Source organism: Puma concolor, chromosome A1, assembly GCF_028749965.1.
Source record: "Puma concolor isolate L17-30 chromosome A1, mPumCon1.1.hap2, whole genome shotgun sequence".
Classification (NCBI taxonomy): domain Eukaryota; kingdom Metazoa; phylum Chordata; class Mammalia; order Carnivora; family Felidae; genus Puma; species Puma concolor.
Window position 1 is genome coordinate 136,500,719 of NC_141667.1, and position 18,858 is coordinate 136,519,576.

General features: G+C 43.2%; 1 protein-coding gene across 1 annotated transcript in view; it reads right to left on the bottom strand.

Moving 5' to 3' along the window:
* The window catches only part of LMNB1 (lamin B1), a 57,231-nt gene extending 39,126 nt beyond the window's left edge, over positions 1-18,105 (bottom strand). Inside the window, exon 1 of the mRNA XM_086705135.1 lies at positions 17,356-18,105. Within this exon, the coding sequence (XP_086561261.1) occupies positions 17,356-17,714 (359 nt within the window). The 5' untranslated portion in view covers positions 17,715-18,105. The remainder of the gene's footprint in view (positions 1-17,355) is intronic.
* Positions 18,106-18,858: the final 753 nt, after the last annotated feature.

Genomic DNA, 18,858 nt, shown 5'->3' on the forward strand with positions numbered 1-18,858 from the left:
TAACCTACTTTATACTGCAGATGTTGTTGATAACAAGAGATACCTTGGTAACTCCGAAGTACAACTAGCTGACAATCTATTACAAAGCAAAGCAAATAACCACTCCATACCACACTCCTGGGTCAATGGACCCTCATCCACCGTGGCAAAGATGAAAGATCTCCTCTCTGAGGAGAGTGGGGCAGATTCCTAGACCTGGTAGTTACACAACACACCTGAAGGCAGCAGTACCACACAGAGGGTAGGGGAGCTCAGTGGACTCTCCAGACACCGAACCCGCTCTCAGCCTCTCTCAGCTTACAGCAGGCTGGGCAGCAAAGCCCAAGGAAGACTTGAAAACATGACAGTGGGTATTCCCAGTGACGTGATCCTGCCCTATCACCCCCGGGAAGCTTGGTCAAGAAGCCCCACTTATGCACACAGCTTTCTATCAGCTTCTGAGAAACACTTCTGAATATAAAGGGACATACAACAGTCATCAGACAACTGAGAAAAACTCTCACGTTTTTAACTCACCCAACGTCTGTTCCATCCTCCTAGTTGTGCTTTCCTCAACTGGAAAGGTAAAAATTACATTTTCCAGAATGCCTAGACGCTAGGATATGGGAGGAAAATGAGGAACTCTAATGCACCTATAAGGAGTATGGAAGAAGGAAGTACCACAGGACCACCTTCTTGGTCCTTGTGGCAATTTTCCTGCTGAAAACCAATCATTAAAACCTGAAGCTTTCCTGTCCTTATGTCAATAACACACACATTAATGGAGCTTTGGAGTGAAATTTAAAATCAGAAACTAAATCCTCCAATTTTGTTTTTTGGCAAGATTGTTTTGGCTACTCTGGGTACCACAAATTTCTGTATGAATTTTAGGCTTAACTTGTCAACGTCTGCAAAAAGGCAGCTGTGACTTTGATAGAGATTGCACTGAATCTGCAGGTCAATTTGAGGAGAAATGGCACCTTAACATCTTCCAATCCATAAACATGGGATATCTTTCCATTTATGTAGGTCTTTCATTTATAGTTTTCAGTGTACAAGTCTTATACTTCTGTTCAATTTATTCCTATGTAATTCATTCCCTCTGATGCTGCTAAAAATGGAGTTTTCTTACCTTCATTTTTAGACTGCTCATTCTTCATGGCTAATGTACAGAAATATACTTGAGTTCTGTATATTGCTCCCATGTCGTAAACTTTGTTGAACTTACTAGCTCTCAAGAGTTTTGCTTTTGTTTTTTTTTTTTTTATTAAATTCCTTAGGATCGCCTATGAAAGCATGGCACCTGCAAATAGAAACAGTTTTACCACTCCGTTCCTAATGTGGATGCCTTTTACTTCTTTTTCTTGCCTAATCGCCCTGGCTAGAACACCCGGTACACTGATAATGTTAACAAGTAGTGACAGTGGGCGACCTTGTCCTGTTCCTGGTCTTAGGAAGAAAGCAGCCAGTCTTGACCATCCAGGATATTAGCCGTAAATTTTTCATAGATACCTTCATCAGGTTAAGAAGCTCCCTTTTATTCCTCATTCGAATATTTTTACAATGAAAGAACAGTGTACTTTGTCAAATATTTCTTATGCATCTAGTGAGAGGGTTTTTGCCCTTCATTCTATTAATATGGTTTATTACATTATAGACTTTCACAGACTGAACCAACCTTGCATTCCCAATATAAAACCCACGTGATCAGGGGACCCGGGTGGGGTCAGGGTACCTAAGCACCAGGTCAGGTCTTGATCTCAGGGTTGGGAGTTCAAGCCCTGCATTGGGGCCCACGCTGGGCATGGAGCCTACTTTAAAAAACAAAACAGGGGGCGCCTGGGTGGCGCAGTCGGTTAAGCGTCCGACTTCAGCCAGGTCACGATCTCGCGGTCCGTGAGTTCGAGCCCCACGTCGGGCTCTGGGCTGATGGCTCAGAGCCTGGAGCCTGTTTCCGATTCTGTGTCTCCCTCTCTCTCTGCCCCTCCCCCGTTCATGCTCTGTCTCTCTCTGTCCCAAAAATAAACAAACATTGAAAAAAAAATTAAAACAAAACAAAACAAAACAAAACAAAACAAAACAAAACAAAACAAAAAAGTAAAAAAATCCACATGGAGATAGTATATAGTCCTTTTACATGTTGGTAGGTTTGGTTTGCTAGTATTTGGTCAGGAATTTTTGCACCTATATTCGTAAGAGACATTGGTATGTGACGTTTTTCTGGTCTGAAGTTTTTCCAAAACAGTGTCCCAATGTCCATCTCCAGTTTGCTAGGTGTCATGGGGCAGGTTTGCAGCAACAGCAGTGGCAGCCTCCTGGTCCTGAACTGTAGCTATAAACTGTTTTTTGGTTTTTTTTAATTCAGTGGCTTCAATGGTGCCTGAGACATAAAAGCTCCCAGAATCTACAGTGTTCTAGCCATCATTCTAGCTCTCTAACGCCTTTAATAATTTTTTCTAACCACCTGCATCCCATATAGTTTTCTTTTCTGCTTAAAATATCTAGTGGATTCCATTTCCTGCAGTGAGACACAAAGACCTAAATAAACAGAAAAAGAAATTAACTTGGAGCAAACAAAAACTGTGAAGGAAAAGAGACTTCTTAAAAGGTAAGAGGAAGTACTGCACCTACGAAATGTAAACAAGATCAAGATACTATAAGGAAACATCGAGACAGTAAAAAGAAGCTATTAGAAATTTAAAACAGGACAGCAAAAACTGGAAGGTAAAATGGAGAATATCTACCAGAGAAAAAAAAGTTTTAAATGAGAAAACTAAAAATTTAAGAAGTCCAACATCTGAATCACATGAGTCTCAGAAAGTATAAAATAGGAGAAAACCATGAATAAAAGAATGTGTTGTTTATATATTTATTTTGAGAGAGAGAGAGAGAGAGAGAGAGAGAGAGAGAATCCCAAGCAGGCTCCGCATTGTTAGTGCCAGAGGCCCATGTGGGGCTCAATCTTAGAAACCATGAGATCATGACCTGAGCCGAGATTAAAGGTCAGATGTCAACCAACAGAGCCACTCGTCACCTCAAATAATTTTTTAAAGTTGCCAAGGACTGAAAGACATGAATTTCCAGACTGAAAAACTATCACCACATGACCAGCACAATGGAAGGAAAAGAGATCCACACCAAGGGACATTCTTAAGAAACTTCAGAACTGGACCAAAAAAGGATACTATAGGCTTTTAAATTTTTCACTCATAGTGCTTCTTAGCAACAACAAAAGCAAACTATAAAGCATGACTTCAAAATCCTAGGAAATATGCTTTACAACTTAGAATTCTATAGCCAAACTATCCATGCTGATGTGACATAACTAGCCATAGAGAAGAGCATAAGCCTCCAAACGTTATTTCTTCAATAACATAAAGCTAATTAAAAAAAAAAAAAAAACTCGGGGCGCCTGGGTGGCTCAGTCGGTTAAGCGGCCAACTTCAACTCAGGTCACGATCTCGCGGTCCGTGAGTTCGAGCCCCGCGTCGGGCTCTGGGCTGACGGCTCAGAGCCTGGAGCTGGTTTCAGATTCTGTGTCTCCCTCTCTCTCTGCCCCTCCCCCGTTCATGCTCTGTCTCTCTCTGTCTCAAAAATAAATAAACGTTAAAAGAAAATTAAAAAAAAAAAACTCATGATTCCAAATGACTTGATGTTTTAAGAGTTAGTATCAAGTCTTTCTATATAAATAGATAAAACTAAGTGGGAAAAAATGCCATTTCCGTAAGTAAACAAAAGATGGTATAGGGAAGAAAAACTAATGACTACTCAGTTCTGTGGGAGATTATGTCCATAGTACGTCCAGGCATTTCTGCCATAACACAACATATGTGTTCCTGAAAACCCTTCCACTAACAGATCAAATGGAAACATAAAGTTGGAACAATCCTCTCAAAACCTAAGCAGTTTTGTAACAAGAGCACTAGCAATAATAATATAAAACTAGTACCTCAGGAAATGACTTGGACAACCCAGGCAGAGAGTTGTGTGGCTATAACTACCTCAAGAGATACTTATAAATGCACAAGAGTGGTCATGCAGGCTTGCGGGAATTGAGACGAGACAGAAAGAAGTAGAGCTCTGAACATACCAAAGGGAATGTACCTGTTTGGGAGAGGGAATCCTGGGAGCAGCACTCATGTTTAATCTTCTTCAAAAAAAGGTGAAAAGCAGAAACAGACTCATAAATGCAGAGAACAAACAGATGGTTGCCAGAGGGGAGGGGCGTGGGCAAAATAGCTGAAGGGGAGAGGAAAATACAGGCTTCCAGTTACCTAATGAGTAAGTCACAAGGATAAAGGCACAGTACAGGGAATACAGTCACTGGTATTGTAACAGAGTTGTACAATGGTATTCAAGTAGAGTCATACCTTAACAGACAGCAGCTACACTTGTGGTGAGCACAGGGTAAGTATACAAGTATGGAATCACTATGTTGTATACCTGAACCTAATGTAACAGTGTGTCAACTACACTTCGATTAAAAAATAATAAAACTAAAATAACACACAGCTGAAAGTGCAACTGAAGGCTTTCTCTACCTCTAAATTCTACTCTTGACCTTCTGGTTCCTTTACTAGGAAAAGTCACATATAAAGCAATACAACCTCCAATTACAGTAATATCATTTCTCGATTTAAAAGCCAAATATGAGCTAATTGGTGTTAAAGAAGCATCTGTAGCACCACACTAAATTAATACTTTAAATACCAAAAAACTGATCTAAACCGGTCCAAAATATAACGTACGAGGCCAGTCACAGGAAGAAAATATGTTATGGAGAACACAATGAAGAACTCAATTCCCCATCTTTCAAAGCACAAAGTCAATAATGTCATTTAGGTAAAAATTCCAAATGAGCAGTGAAAATAGTTGAAGGTAATTTCTTTTTATGAGAAGCCTTGGGAGAATCCTTGGAGTCCTTAAATTATATACGCACATACACACTGCTGTATAGTCCTGGGTTGTTTTTTGCTTTGTTTTTTTTTTTTTTTTTTTTCCCAAGACTCAAATTGAAAACATCTGATAGTCAGGAAGGACTTCCCTAAAAAATGGATGCAGTGGACATCAGAGAGATGAGACGTTAACCCAAGGACAAGAGAAGTCCAGACAAGGAAATCACTTTTGCAAAGGACCTATTAACAGGGAGCGTAGTAAACAAGGTTGAATAAAGGACTTCAGAGTGAGGAGAGAGAGCAAGACCAAGTATGGTGGGAGATACAGGTGGAATCAGAAAGCAGCCAGCTCGTGCAGAGAAGAAGTCTGAGGTAGGATGACCATCTTGTCCCAGTTTGCAAAGGGCAAGTTCCATTCATGCCAGTTGTCCCAGCATAATTTATACCTCCCTCTTTCACACACAAAAGCATCCCTGTTTGGATGCTAAATTATATGGTCACCCTGCAATTAGGCAATACTGAGGGTCTTAGTCTTTATCCTAGAGGTTACTAAAGTGTTTTAGGCAAAGTGGGTTAAGTGCATTATCTTAGAGGGTAAGTGTTCTGGTCTCCTATCCAATGTTTTGTGATACAAAATTGAAATGAGAATCTATTTTTTTCTTTTTTTTGATGTTTTTATTATTTTATTTCTGAGAGCACGTGCAAGCAAGAGAGGGGCAGACACAAGAATATGAAGCAGGCTCCGGGCTCTGAGCTGTCAGCACAGAGCCCGACGCGAGACTTGAACTCATGAACCATGAGATCATGACCTGAGCTGAAGGTAGACGCTTAACCAACTGAGCCACCCAGGTGCCCTGAGAATCTACTTTAAATAAAACTTTAAAAATGTCTTCTCTTCACAGCCAACATTCTTATACAAGTAATCTCACAATCTTTCTTCCCACTCCTTCCTTCATTATAGCCCATGGCTTTGATCCCACTGCCAAAGTTACTAGCATTACGCACTCCTCACAATCAACAATAATCTGCCAGCCACCAAATGTAATAAATAACTTTTAGGACTTATCTAACCAAAACTGTCCTAGCATTGCTTTATAAATCTCTGTCCCATGACTCAACTCTTGTCCTGCTTCTCTGGCTATTGCTTACCATCTCCACTTTTCCTTTTTCTACCCAGTCCTCATATGAAGATGTTTTCCACATCTTTGCCCCTCCTCTCTTTTGTCTTTATCCCCAAATATCAGCCCTGCTCCTGCAACTGTATCTCCATTCAAAGTCTCTCCATAGAGCTCCAGGCAAGTACTCTAGATTGCCATGTGACATCTCCACCTAGAAGTCCAACAAACACCACTAATTCACACTAACCTTGAGTAGGTTCTCTAAACCAGTCCCCTATCCATCAAGGTCTAAAAGCAACACTTCCCCCAGGCACCCATGCATGGAAGCAGGGTCACCCTCAACTCTTCTCCTGACTCTCCCATGCTTAGTATCTCTTAAATCCACTTTCTATCCTTTCCCACTGCCTACCTGAGCTCAGGGCCCGCCTCAAGTGTTCTTACCTGGGTTTTATCTGTACTCTTTGTTTCCTCCATAGAATGGCCAGACCATTCTTCTGTTCATGTCACTTTTCTACCTGAAATTCTTGAGGCTCATTTCCTAAAATCCAACCGCCCTCTACCACATACGTGCATGTGTAGGTATGTACACACACACACACGCACACACGCACGCGTGCAGGTCTAGTTAGAGGAAACTAACTGCCATTTGGGTAACCACCCTCTCCTAATGCTTTCCAGCCAACTCCTAGTTACTTACCTCCCAACACTCAGCCCAGTTCCGTGGCGATGTCTTTCAAAACTTCAGAAGGCTCCTGTCTGCCTTAGTCTTTTCTTCCACAGCACCATGTAGATACTGCTATCATAATACTTATTACACTGTATTAATGTACCACATTAACAGTTCACAATAGCATAGTGTTTGTTTTCTGCTTTGCCCATGAGACTGTCAACAACTTGGTAACAAGAACTGAGCGTCCCATCTAATACGCGGCATCTGGTTCAAGGCCTGGCATATAGTATTATTTCCACAAATGTGTGAATAAAAAATGAAAAGAACATTTCTCAAAAAAATAATTCAAAAAAAACAATATTTCTCTCATGAGTATTAAAGACTTAAGAGATTTTAATTCCTCTTAAAATTATTATTAAGGCATAGAGTAAAGTAGGAAAGTAGTTTTCTAAGAAGGAAGATAAAAGAAGTCTTTTTCAGTAATTCATCTTCACCCTTTCCTCATGAGCGAAAGAAGCCCTCAGTATTTCCAACAGCTGCTTCCATTACTGCACCCTCCTGACAAATCCACAATCACCTCCAGGGAGCTATGAACTATCACTGTGAAAAACACACATCCAGTACCATCTGCAAAAGTAACAACCAAATGGACCTGAAAATCAGCCGTCCTATGTAAGATTTCAAGTCCCAAGTCAATGATAGTGCATGGTGAGCCTGCTTCAGGCAGAGAAACCAAAATCACACCTGCAAAACAGCAATGATGTAAGGATTACAAGAAATGACATGGGGGTGGGTGGGTGGGAGGCTGGCTGGCTCAGACAGTAGAGCATGCAACTCTATCTTGGAGTTGAGTTCAAGCCCAACGTTGGCCAAAGAGCTTATTTAAAAATGAATAAATAAATGATCCATGTAAAAACTCTCTGACAACGCTGTAACACAGAGCTCAGACCTAGTCTAGCTCTACCACTAATCTGCTAAATTCTCTTAGCCTGAAGTATCCTCACTCATCAAACAGGGTTATCACACGGCTTAAAAGACAGTGCATCTAGCAAAGTGCGTGGCAAACATGTTAAGCGCGAAATGAATCTTAGCACCTTCTGTCCTGTATCTTTGATAAGTACTTTAATCTAGCTCTCAGTTTCTGCATCCACAAATCAAGTTGGTTAGACTGCATGATCCAAGACCCCTTCCAGCACCAAAAGGGCTCTGATTTGATCTGTGATTAATAAATGTAGATGTCGGGGCGCCTGGGTGGCGCAGTCGGTTAAGCGTCCGACTTCAGCCAGGTCACGATCTCGCGGTCCGTGAGTTCGAGCCCCGCGTCGGGCTCTGGGCTGATGGCTCAGAGCCTGGAGCCTGTTTCCGATTCTGTGTCTCCCTCTCTCTCTGTCCCTCCCCCGTTCATGCCCTGTCTCTCTCTGTCCCAAAAATAAATAAACATTGAAAAAAAAAAAAAATTTAAAAAAAAAAAAAAAAAAAAAAAATAAATGTAGATGCAGTGAAGGCAAAAAATTATATTTAAAAAGGACCAACTAAAAAGATTAGCTAAGGAAAACGTCATTTATCATCTAGTCATACACCAAAAATATCAGCAGAAACCTAAGATTATAACCTAAGTTTCAATCATTTTATGCCTTTATACCAGCAATATGACCCTAACAATATAAAAATGATCAAGAATTAGAAAGATTCCAAAATTTAAATAAATTCCTCAGACACTCATCTGTTGCTGGTAGCATCAAAAATTGGCAAAATTGTCATTTCTTCATCCAGTGGTTAACATTTAACCAGTCAATTAGTTAACATTTAACCATTAAGTTAACCAGAGGAAAAAACCTGTTAACTGTCAGCAAGAGAAGATAAACATGGCCCTCTAACCATCTCGGAGAAACTGGGGACATACAGTCACTGAGAAATACACATGCTTGGTCACAGCAAGCTAAGTGACCAATAAAAGTTATCAGTGTAGCTTTAAAATGTGTTAAATGATAGTATAGTACATTAGCTGATGTGAGAAGATAATCACAAAACAGTGCTGCATGAAAAAAGGTTACATATCAGTATTTAACAGGAATCATTTTTTGTTAACAATATGCTTATTAACAGGAAAACTTCAGAGTTCTTTTTTACGGAACTAAGGATGATTTTTACTTTCTTCTTGGTATTTACCTGTATTTTTTAATTTCCCATAACAAACATAATTTTTGTGTAATAAGAAAGCTTTTTTTTTTTAATTCCCGAAATATAACAGCCAACACACAATCCCTTATCACAGAAGTACAGTGAAAAAAAGAAGTTAAAAACCCTGATTAGGAAACTTCCTTAGACCCCAATAATAATTGGGAACTTCAGTTAAGCTCCCATCACTCAAGTAATGCCTCAGCCTCAATCTCACTATTTGTGCATGGAACAGACCTACACTGAAGATATAAAATTCTGAAGATCTCTAACTCAGACATACCCGAGGTGATGTCATCTGAACAAATTAAAGGACAAACATTAATAGATTGTGCTGGCAGGAGGGGGGGGGGGGTGGGTGGGAAGAATCGGGGCACCTGGGTGGCTCAGTCGGTTGGGCAAACAACTTCACCAATGTCATGATCTCACAGATCATGGGTTCGAGCCCGGGATCGGGCTCTGTGTTGACAGCTCAGAGCCTGGAGCCTTTTCAGATTCTGTGTCTCCCTCCCTCTCTCTCTGCCCCTCTCCCACTCACGTTCTGTCTGTCTTCAAAAATAAACATTAAAATTAAAAAAAAAAAAAATCAACAGCATATTTTTTTACTGCTTTATCTTTCATCCTGTGTTTACTTTCTTGAATCTGGGTACACTAAAAGACTACCTAATTTATAGGATTAAACCTAAGGATTAAATTCCAACAACTCTAAAAGATATCCTGCTCTACCAGACATCCTTTGAAAGCATAAGAAGGAAGTGTTATGACAATTTAATTACCTAGGATCTGCTTCCTAGATTTTGACACCAATTCTAGCGGTTTCGTCCTTCCAAGTATTTCCCTGAAAATTAAGTTTAGCATGCAGTTTTATAGCTCTTATATTAAGGCCGGGGTGTTGCCATCAACTTGCTTCTACCAGAGCAAAATGAGGACATAACCGAAAGACGAGGCAATACATGTGATGAAGGTTTTTGTTTTTAAATCATCCTATGTCCAAAGAAAATTCCCTAAAGCAGGTTAGCATTTATTATTTTAAGTTTGAAAACTGAATACGAATGTTAGAACAACCCTGCTGATGCTGTTTAGTCTGTGCACCTTCCCTAAATGTCATTCTGTGACTAAAATAGGTAGAAAGCCAACAAAGTATATATATGCACTAAGTCCAAATTTATAGTAAATCCCAACCCCTTTCACCACTAGGAAAGTAACAGGAAAAATTATTTTATCATATTTGCATTTCAGTACTCTTCAAAAGTGCTAAAATTTTAGCAACTTTCCTTGGTAAATTATCAGCAATATTTTATCCAACTATTACTGGATAAAAATTCATCCATTATTATGACACAAGTAAATAAGAGGCTAAAAAATGATATAAGTGTCTTAATTCTTGCTGAGATTCACAACACTACTACTTACTCCTTATCTCAATTATACAGATGAGGAAACACAGGCTCAAAGAATTCCAGTACCCAAGCCACAAAAAACTAAGAAGTTGCAACTTTGCGAAGTACCCTTGCTCAATACTACCCAACCTCATGCTATTGTGGTTGACAGTGTCCCAACATACTTGTTAGTAGCGCATAAGTACCTGTATGCATTTTTTAATTACACACACGCAAATCCAAATTTCCCATTAGAAGTTTCCTTACTAGGGGCGCCTGGGTGGCTCAGTCGGTTGAGCCTCCGACTTCGGCTCAGGTCATGATCTCACAGTCCGTGAGTTCGAGCCCCGCATCAGGCTCTGTGCTGACAGCTTAGAGCCTGGATCCTGCTTCAGATTCTGTGTCTCCCTCTCTCTCTGCCCCTCCCCCACTCGCACTCTATCTCTCTCTCAAAAATAAATAAACATTAAAAAAAAATTGGGGGGTGCCTGGGTGGCTCAGTTGGTTAAGCGTCCAACTTCGGCTCAGGTCAGGATCTCACGGTTTGTGGGTTCGAGCCCCGCATCAGGCTCTGTGCTGACAGCTCAGAGCTTGGAGCCTGCTTCGGATTCTGCGTCTCCCACTCTCTGCTCCTCCCCCACTCATGGTCTGTCTCCCTCTCTCCTTCAAAAATAAATAAAAACATTAAAAAAATTTTTTTTTATTTTTTTGAAGCGGTTAATTTAAAAACACAAATCCATACTCTCTTACATGCACTTCCAGAGTTTCTAAAACCTAAAATTTTCATTAATTCATTTGGTGGCAAAACCTGACCTAAATGGATATGAGGCTATTTTTAGTTGTCTTTCTCCACTGACTATAACTATTAATATCTTTCCTTGCAGAAACATGTTTCACAATGGAGTGCCACCCCAGACCCCACTGGGGGTATTCTATATGGTACACGCATATTACCTTAAAATTGAAATTGTTTTTACTTCTATAACACACCTGGCCTTAAGGATTTTACATAAAAAACTGTGGACCTGTATCAGCAAATGAAAAAAAAAAAGTATGCATCCATAAAATTAGTTATTGAACAATTGACCAACAAACTTACTTTTCTGTTACATCTATCTACCTTTCCTGTATAATGAGTTAACACTGAAATTCTGCAATGTCAATCTTCCTTTACTTTTTTGTTTCAAGTGTTGACTGATGGCACTCATCATCATTCTTGGAAACTGTTCACCAAAACAGCTTCCAATGACATATAATTAGGTTTGGACTGAATCAGAGTAGCTGTATCTTAAATCTGAGATGTGTTCCTGTGAGAGACCACATGGATGGAAGCGGATGTCAAATTCTCTCCAGCAGGACCAAGCATCTCCAAGAATTATTCTGTCTTTAGGTACATTGTGTACTGAGGAAGCAAAAAGGGTATAAGTAATTTCGGAATCTATGATTTTTTAAATCCACTTACATGATATACTAACTTACAAAGACTCTTAACTCTGAATAAAAAATTAAAAACAGAGAATTATTCTTAAATAAAAGAGCTAAATGGACCCAAATAGACAAAAACAACTTCTTGCTTTACATCTTACAAATTATACTGCAACTATTGCTCAAAATTAAATTATTCCCAAGATTTCCAAGAATTACTACATACAGGCAGCATTAGTCTACCCACTAGACCTAAAAGGCAGTTAAATATGCCACATAAAATAAATTTGTATCGGGGCGCCTGGGTGGCTCAGTCGGTTAAGCATCCAACTCCAGTTCAGTTCCTGATCTCACAGTTTATGAGTTAAAGACTCACTCAGCTCTCTGCTGTCAGCTCACAACCAGCCCACTTCAGATCCTCTGTCTTCCCTTCTCTCTGCCCCTCCCCCGCGCTTGTGCCCCCTCTAACTCTCTCTCAAAAATATATCAACATTTTAAAAAAATAAATAGGGGCGCCTGGGTGGCGCAGTCGGTTAAGCGTCCGACTTCAGCCAGGTCACGATCTTGCGGTCCGTGAGTTTGAGCCCCGCGTCAGGCTCTGGGCTGATGGCTCAGAGCCTGGAGCCTGTTTCCGATTCTCTGTCTCCCTCTCTCTCTGACCCTCCCCCGTTCATGCTCTGTCTCTCCCTGTCCCAAAAATAAATAAACGTTGAAAAAAAAAATTTTTTTTAAAAATAAAATAAATAAATAAATAAATAAACCTGTCGCACCAAAGAGAATGGGAGAAGGATCATTAAACATTCCAATGAACTTCTAAAAAACGATGAAAAGCAGATAAAAGTACATATCACAAAATATGCACATAAGGACTACAGGGGAAAGTGAGGGAGACTTAAAATGGGGGCATGAACTCATGAAACAGCTTTATATCTGATTCTCCTCAGCATCCCTTAGCCTAACTGCAGGCTTTCCGACCAGTTAGTCCACAGCACATCCCAATGAGATATAAAGAGGTCCTAATGTGTTCTTCCATTAGAAAAGCCAGGGAAGGAGCTACCTAAACAACTAAAGCACTAATGCTCAACCAATTCATTTGTAAATGTTGACAAGCGAGAAGGATCACACATGTGACAAAAATCACTTGCAAGAAAAAATCCAATCCAAACAAAAAGAACAAATGAACAGGGAGGAAAAAAGAGATCATCCAGTGAAAAGTATTTTAAAAAGAAAATCCTAAATATTACCTTCAGACAGATTAAAGAAAATAATACATCCTTAAAACAAACAAATTGGGGCGCCTGGGTGGCTCAGTCAGTTAAGCATCTGACTCCGGTTCGGGTCATGATCTCACAGCTTTTGAGTTTGAGCCCCGCATTGGGCTCTGAGCTGAGAGCTCAGAGCCTGGAACCTGCTCAGATTCTGTGTCTCCTTGTCTCTCTCTGCCCCTCCCCTGCTCACACTCTGTCTCTCTCTCAAAAAAAATAAATGTTAAAAAAAAATTAAAAAATAAATAAAATAGAAACAAATTGAATAAAAGAGAAATATCTGTACAAAAAAATTTCTTGGAATTAAAAGCATGACCTCAGTCTTTAAAATGTCACTACTGAAAAATAAATTAAGTAATTAAATAAAAAGTCACTACTCAACTAGAGAAGAATCAAAGTAATTTCCCAGAATGGAAAAAGAAAAAAAAGAGACAAGAGACAAAAGTGGTTAACATCCCAACCAGAAAAAAAGAAAGAAAACAAGGAACAGAAAGATTTGGAATAAAATAAATTTCCCAGAGCTAAATAAAGTTCAAGACTTTAAATAGAAAGAAACCACTTGTAACAGGTGGGATGCATAACAGAAATATCCTTTCCTAGACTCATTGCCATCCAATTTCAAAAAATCAGGATAAAAGAAAACTCCAAAGCTTCCAAAGAAGAAAACCAAAAGCAATTACCAAAAGAAAATAACTGTGACTGACATCAGACAGATATTACAACACAGGCCACTAGAAGACAAGGGAGCAATATCGTAATTCCCAAGTTCTGAGGAAAAAGGTTAGAACCAATATTCTATACCTAACCCAACTACTAACCAAGCATGACAAAACAAAGTTATTTTCAGACACATGGGACTCAGAAAGTTTAAATCCTGGGGAACTTGCGGGGGCTCGGTGATTAAGCGACCAACTCTTGATTCAGGTTCAAGTCATGATCTCACAGTTCCTGAGAGAGAGTCCCACTCAGGGTGCTGACAACAAAGAGTCTGCTTGGGATTCTCCTTCTCACTCTGCCCCTTCCCTGTTTGTACTCTCTTTCTACCAATAAATTAAAAAAAAAAAAAAAAAAAGGAAGTTTACATCCTGCCATCTTTTCTGAGTCAGTTGCTTAAGGATGTTCTCCAACAAAATGAGGGAAGAAACCAAGAAAAGAAAAGTATGTGATCTAGGACAGTGCGTCGAAATCAGGTCAATTCCTAGGATGTCAGCTACACACAGCACGTTTTTTTTAAAAAAAATTTTTTTTTAAGGGGGCGCCTGGGTGGCGCAGTCGGTTAAGCGTCCGACTTCAGCCAGGTCACGATCTCGCGCTCCGTGAGTTCGAGCCCCGCGTCGGGCTCTGGGCTGATGGCTCAGAGCCTGGAGCCTGTTTCCGATTCTGTGTCTCCCTCTCTCTTTGCCCCTCCCCCGTTCATGCTCTGTCTCTCTCTGTCCCAAAAATAAAATAAAAAAAAAAAAAAACGTTGAAAAAAAAGAAAAAAAAATTTTTTTTTAAAGTTTTTTTATTTTTGACAGAGCATGAGCGGGGGAGGGGCAGAGAGAGAGGAAGACACAGAATCCGAAGCAGGCTCTGGGCTCTGAGCTGTCAGCACAGAGCGTGACGCGGGGCTCGAACTCACAGACCTCGAGATCATGACCTGAGCCAAGTTGGTCACTCAACCGACTGAACCACCCAGGCGCCCCTACACACAGCACATCTTAAGCACAGAAAGCTTCAGGGAAAAAATAATACTCATGTAATAGATATTAAGATTACATATTTTCAGAAAGACTTCTTTAGTCAACAAGAAAAATGAAAGCCCATTTAGGAGCAAAATTCCTTAACCACACCATCCCTTCACCCTATTTTATCTTTATTACCCTGGCACCTGTTATTACGTAAAATTATATCACATACATTATTTTACTGATTGTAATACATGTATATTTTACTTTTTAATCTTGCTAAAACTAGTATGCATCTTACAATCCACACACAGCATTTTTTCCACTTTTTTTAATGTTTATTTATTTTTGAGAGACAGAACACAAGTGGGGGAGGGGCAGAGAGAGGGAGACAGAATCTGAACCAGGCTCCAGGCTCTCAGCTGTCAGCACAGAGCCCAACATGGGGCTCAAACCCATGAACCGTGAGAGCACGACCTGAGCCAAAGTTGGATGCTTAACCGACTGAGCCACCCAGGTGCCCCGCATGTTTTTACACTTTAATTGACAAATGACACACATCACTGTGTAAGCTCATGGTGTACAGCAAACTGTTTGATTTACATATACTGAGAAATGATTAACACAATAGGTTCAGTTAACATACATCTTCTCACATAGATACAAAAAGAAAAAAGGAAAAAAATTTCTCCTTGTGATGAGAACTGTTAGGATTTTACCTCTTAACTTTCCTATATATCACATGATGACCTATAGACATCCTGTTATACATGACATTCCTACTACTTTATTTTGTAACTGTATGTATCTTTTGACTGGCTTCCTCTATTTCCCCCTCCCCCTCCATAGGCAGCTTTTTAAAACTACAGTCAGCCAGGTGGCAGTCTTGTTACTGTATTAAAAACCTTCCGTAGTTAACTTCTGAAAAGATTACAAAAGCATCAACATCGAAATGCCTCAGATTAGATGAAATAGGACCTTTATGTGCTTGTTAGGTATCTCCCCTACAGTACTCAATTCAGCAACACAAGGGCAATAATTTATTTCTTTAAAACAATCTCTGTAGTCTCTCAACATACAACAGTGACTGGCACATAACAGATGCTTAATCTGTCACATTTTAACATCTCTGAAACAAATATGGGCCCAACAGAATGGATCCTACATAGCTGGTCCTGACATTTTTTTCTTAGTGGTGCATTTCATAGCAAGTCGGCATCTAGGATTTGAAGAAATTCAGTAACAAAAATTAGACAGTAATATGAGTGCAATGACCCATTTCAAAAGATGCCTCCAAAGGTTGGTAAATCCAAGAAACAGAAAAATAAGCTTATTATTGAGTTTCGAAACTAAACACCCAAATAAATAAACACAAAAAGAGCTAAACACGACTGCCTCCTGGAAACAGACAATAGATTGTCAACAGTCTTTCACCAGAAGTCAGCCCATTTTTTTTATCAAGTGCACACACTTTTTATGAACCATTTCTCAAATATTAATAAGGGGGAGGGGTAGATTCACGCATACAAAATCAGAGAGAGAGACAGGAGCATTCACACAGACAGAAAGACATTCACGGGCAAACAGAGTCAAAGTCGGAGTCAAGCATCTCCAGAAATTTCAATGAACAATGGAGGATGGAGACCGAGTTCTGGAAGCAAATTTAGCAAATATCTAAAGCATGACATCAACCCTAGTTGCCTACTGATTGATTACAAGTATGCCCTTTTGCTCACCAGAAAGTCAAGGTAGGCTCAGCAAAGGCTTGCTAGTTTATCCTAGTGCCCTGGTCTGAAAACTCAGACCTCCTTAGGTGGAATAATTACAAACTCGCCACAGCACTTCACGTTTACACAACAACCCTTACACCTGCCCTGGCCTGTCATTAATTACAATGACAGACGCGGGCGCTGAAAAGGTCTTTCCATTACCAGAAAGACCAACTGACTACATTAAGGGGGTGCAAAAGCTCGGGGAAGGAGACTGCTGCCGGGGGGGGGGGGGGGGCGGTGAGTAATGTGGTCCACGAATCAGAGAACGGTGGCCACGCCATCCAAAACCCCAGCTTTCAGCACCCAAGGGGACCCGCGACTATCTTCTTAGAAACGGCACCTTTCCCTAGAGAAAGCTAAAGAGCTTAAAACCCCAACTCGGCCTGGGCCGGCAGAGGCGCTCAGTTCAGACCCCGCCCAAGACAGGCGTAGAACGATTGCAAAATGTCACAGGGCCCAGATTGAGCGCGCCAAAGCGGGACCCACCCCCGGGAGACGGGGACGCTGGAGGCAGGTCCCTCCCCTTCCTCTCTCCGCCCGCGCACAGCTCATTCATTCTTGAGGCGGGCAGCCCATCTTCCCGGCCGGCCATCCCTGCGCCGCAAACCCACCAGCCGCTTTGTCTCTGGCCCGGCCGGAAACAGGAACGCGCATTGGAGCGCGCGCCCAGACGCCACCTCCCCACACCTGGGGCCCGCCGGGCATTCCCGGCCGGAGAACCCTTCTGGATCTCGGGGTTCGAGGTCCGAAGCTGGCCAATCCACCTTGGCGGCCTCAGGTGCGCGCTCCACCCGGCCCTGCTAAAGAGCGGGCAGTCGGAAATGTGCATCTCTCGGTCACACCGTCGCTACAACTCGAACCCTCCTCCGCGACCCCTCTCCCCGCTAAGAAACACTGTATTCTTTCGCCTTCCAAAGGGCGTGGGCACTCGGCCCCGGTCCTCCCGCCCTGGGGCTGCGCCCCCCGCCCCTCGCGTGAGCTAGTGCGGCCCCCAGACGAGCACTCACTTGAGGAGCAGCTGGTCGTGCTCGGCTTTGAACTTGCCCAGCTCGATCTGCAGCTTGGCGCGCTCGCGGGCCGTGTCGTCGAGCGCGCGTCGCGCGTCCGCCAGCTCGGTCTCGTAGAGCGCCTTGAGGCCGGTGAGCTCGCGTCCGCGCACCTCCTCACGCTCCGTCACCTGCAGCTGCAGCGCGCTGTTCTCTGTCTCCAGGCTGCGCACCTTGTCGATGTACACGGCCAGGCGGTCGTTGAGCTCGCGCAGCTCCTCCTTCTCCTGCAGCCGCGACAGCCGCGTGGGGCTCAGCGGCGTAGCGGGGCCGCCGGTGCGGCTACCCGACCGCGGCGGCACGGGGGTCGCGGTCGCCATGGCGGGCGGCGGGGCGGCTGGCGGGCAGAGCAGAGCGGGGAAGCCGCGGGCAGCACGGGACGCGTAGGGAGCTGCAGAGGGCGAAGCGATGATCCGAAGGCACAAACCGACGACCCGCGCCCGCGGAGAAGCCGGCGTGGGAAGGGAGAAGCACCTGGGTTGGCAGGAGCCGGGTTACGGCACAAAGGGCAAAGGGGGAAGACTGCCAATCAATCAATCGTAAAATGCCCTTTTAAGAAAACACGCACACACACTCACACACACACTCCGGAAGATTTGGGGCGAGGGTGACCGGGAGGGGCCGAGCTGGGTCCGCGCGCCGCCGCCGCCACCGAGTCTCCCGCCCGCAGCACTTTGTTTCCTCTCAGGCGGCGCGGAGCGGCGGGCGGGGGGGGTGGGGAGGGAGGAGGGCGGCGGGGGGCGGAGGTGGCGCGGGCAGTGGCGCCGCACTCTCCAACATGGCCGGCGCGCGCCGGCACCTCCACGTGACCGTCGCCGGCCAATGGGGAGCCGGCGGCGCGCTCCGGGGTTCGGGGGCTGGGCCTGTAAATTCAAAATCGGGGCCTCCGGCAACCGTCAGCTTGGCGCGCGGGGCTGGGCGTGGCTGGGGACGGACTGAGGGCGGTGGAGCGAGGCGCCGAGGACTGCTCGCCGGGCGGCCCAGGGCCCAGCGCCGGCCGGGCCTTCCCACCACCCCGCGGGGACCCCCGGAGGGGCTGGGCCTGCGGGTGGCGGGAAGGAGCCCGGAGGTTTTCCGGGGCGGGCCAGCGCCGCAGCCCACACCCAGCGGTTCAGGGAAATTCAAACATAAACGGCCGTAACAGCCGCTCGCACAACTCGTGGAGGCCGGGACAGTCGCAGACGTTGTAACTTTATCCCCGGCAGCCGTGGAGTTACGTAATGGGCTCTGCTGTCTGAGGTTCAAAGCCCGCTATGTGCCGGTGCCAAATGCAAGCCTTTATTTTTCTCTGGGACGGAAAACGGTGTATCCAAACACCTCCTCCCAGTCAAGTCGACGTACGCGTGTCTTGAAGCGACAGAGACCGCACAGAAGCCAGAAACCCTGACCTTGGAGTCATTTGCTACCAGTGCTGATCTGATGGTCCGTCCCTGATCGGTTGGTTTCTGAACAATTAAAGGGTTT